Source organism: Gordionus sp. m RMFG-2023, chromosome 1 (assembly GCF_954871325.1).
Source record: "Gordionus sp. m RMFG-2023 chromosome 1, tfGorSpeb1-WG-v2, whole genome shotgun sequence".
Classification (NCBI taxonomy): Eukaryota; Metazoa; Nematomorpha; class Gordioida; order Chordodea; family Parachordodidae; genus Gordionus; species Gordionus sp. m RMFG-2023.
This window is the reverse complement of record NC_088775.1, coordinates 40847923-40850384: the sequence shown is the minus strand read 5'-3', so window position 1 is coordinate 40850384 and position 2462 is coordinate 40847923. Positions and strand designations below refer to the sequence as shown.

The 2462-nt window shown below is 35.0% G+C and overlaps 1 protein-coding gene across 1 annotated transcript; it reads right to left on the bottom strand.

The window, feature by feature from the left end:
* Positions 1 to 233: 233 nt before the first annotated feature.
* On the bottom strand, positions 234 to 905 carry LOC135925524 (uncharacterized). The gene has a single exon (XM_065460905.1). It carries the CDS (start codon positions 903 to 905, stop codon positions 234 to 236), a length of 672 nt encoding a protein of 223 aa, XP_065316977.1.
* Positions 906 to 2462: the final 1557 nt, after the last annotated feature.

Below are 2462 nucleotides of genomic sequence, written 5' to 3'. Positions count from 1 at the left end.
AGTTGTTGACAAATAATAAAAAAATATTTCTTATCTTGTATTCCGAGTTAGTTAATATACACACGTCGTCGGCATAACATAGAAAATTTAGAGAGTTATGCATGTCATTGTGGTGCTGTTGATCCCTGTAATGTGGGTTGAGTGCATATTCTTGTTTAAAGGATTTATTTAGGATATCATTCATTATTACATTAAAAATAATAGGCGAGAGAATGCATCCTTGTTTAAGGCCCCTAATTTGCTTTAAAAGGTTGTGATTTTACATTTAGATGTTGAGGTACTACGCTATTATTGTCATAAATTATCTTAATCAGCGATATCAGATGCTTATCTATTCCTCTGTTTTCCAGCAAGGGCCATATCTTGTGCTGTATAATAGAACCGAAGGCTTGACTTAAATCAATCATTAGGGCAAAGATGGGGGATTTATGCATTCTAGCCTTTTCCAGAATAACTTTAAGTGCCATAGTCAACTCCGTAGTATTTCTACCCTTCCTGTATGATGTGATAGTGTTAGAGAGGAACCTGTAGATGATTGGTTTAATCCTGACAGATATGATGTATGTGAACATTTTTAGGGAAACTGGAATCAGTGCAATACCTCTGTAATCCTTAAGGCTGTTTGGGGTCTTGTTTTTAGGGAAGTTTAGTATTATTGATGTCATCCATTCGTCAGGAAAATTACCCGTATTCCATATCTCCCTAAAGAGGGGAAGTAGTAAACTGGCACTTAGGTCTACATCTATCTTCCAGAGTTCTGCAAAGATCCCATCGACTCCAGCAGCTTTATGCATTTTTAGTCGTTTAATGGCACCGATTATGTCCAACTTGTTCAGGTTCTGACTGGGTGATTGGAAAGGGTAGTCACATATAGGTCTGGGCCACCTCGTTCTGTAGAGATTCATGTCTATTCATATGTCTAATTGTTCCTTTGGATAAGTTATAATCTTATTGTTATTTAAGTGTAGTCTTGGTAAAGGATTGGTCTTGAAGGTGGTGAGTAGTTTAAGAGATTGGAAAGCCTTATAAATGTTATTGTTATCAAAATTGAATTAAATAGATTTAGATAAATTAGCGATAAACAGCCTTTTGTCGGCCCTTATGCGGTGAGTAATGTACCTCCTGTGAAGTTTAGCGTATTGGTAATGGGATATATTTATTGTTAGGTTCTTAATTATTTGTATAGTCGAAGGGGTGAGTCACTCTCTGCATTTAATGCGTGGTCTTAAACATGATGTAATACTAACTAATAAATTCAGCTTAATGTCCTTCCAGGTCAGATTTGGGTTAATCATGCCATTTAATGTATTCCTCTATGTTTCTAATTTAGTGACGAACTCTTCCTTCACCTCTAAGTCATTGAGCTGTGCCAAGTCTTTTCTGGCTATGAATCTTACACTGGTGAAACAGTTCTGTTTAATGTGATTTGGGAAAATGCTATTGTTGATTCTGAGTTCACAGCCCAGTGGGTAATGGTCTGTAAAAGGTGTAAGGTTTAGTTTACTGATTACTCTGATGTCTCTTACCTACTTGAAGATCTTTGTGGAAATTAAAGTAATCTATCTGTGAGGTAGTGTCAAAGGAAGGACTCTTGTAAGTCATGATGTGATGAATAGGATGCTTGAAAAACGTATTTCCAATTTTCATGTTGAATACTTCACAGATTTCTATTAACCTTTTACCGTTGGGGTTCGTACTTTGTACTAATGCGGCGTTTCCAAGGAAGGAAGAATTATTAGGTTTGCCTACCGAAGCATTGAAATCGCCTGCTAAGATGATACCATCCCGACACGGTAGTTCCTTTAAGATATTTCCCAATTCCATATAAAAAATACTATCATTGTGAGGTGCGTATACGTTAAACAAATAAAATTTTTTGTATCCTAAGTTTAAGGTAAGGCAGCATATTCGACTGGAGATTGGGTTGAAGCTTACGAATTTTATTAATTTATTATGTATTAAAATCGCCACCCCAGCCCATACGTGTTCAGCATTCGAGCTGCAATATAAGGTATAATCTAAGAGGTTCCTTACTTCAGTTACTTTAAGGTGGGTTTCACTTGCCTAAGTATAGTTAATTTGTCATACAGGGATCTTATATTTAAAGAGATCATTTTAATACTGTGGTCCTTCATTGAAAATTTTTAAAAAATTTATTATGATTACCGTGCCGATTCTGTAACAGAGAGAAAGGAAAAGAGATAAAAGTAATATATATATTCATTTCAATTATGTCATTATGATGTAAATATAGTTTATAAAGTTTCATTACTTATTTGTATGCTGCCTACAAGATATGTGATAATCCTTATCGGAGATAAAGAGACCAAACTATATATTCATTTTTCATTTTTTGTGCTACTCATAAGATATATTCCGGATGATATCCTTGGTTTCAAATATTGTAAAAGGGGAGGGCAGGGCCATCCGATCAGGTTATTATCTTATATTATAAGGTATTT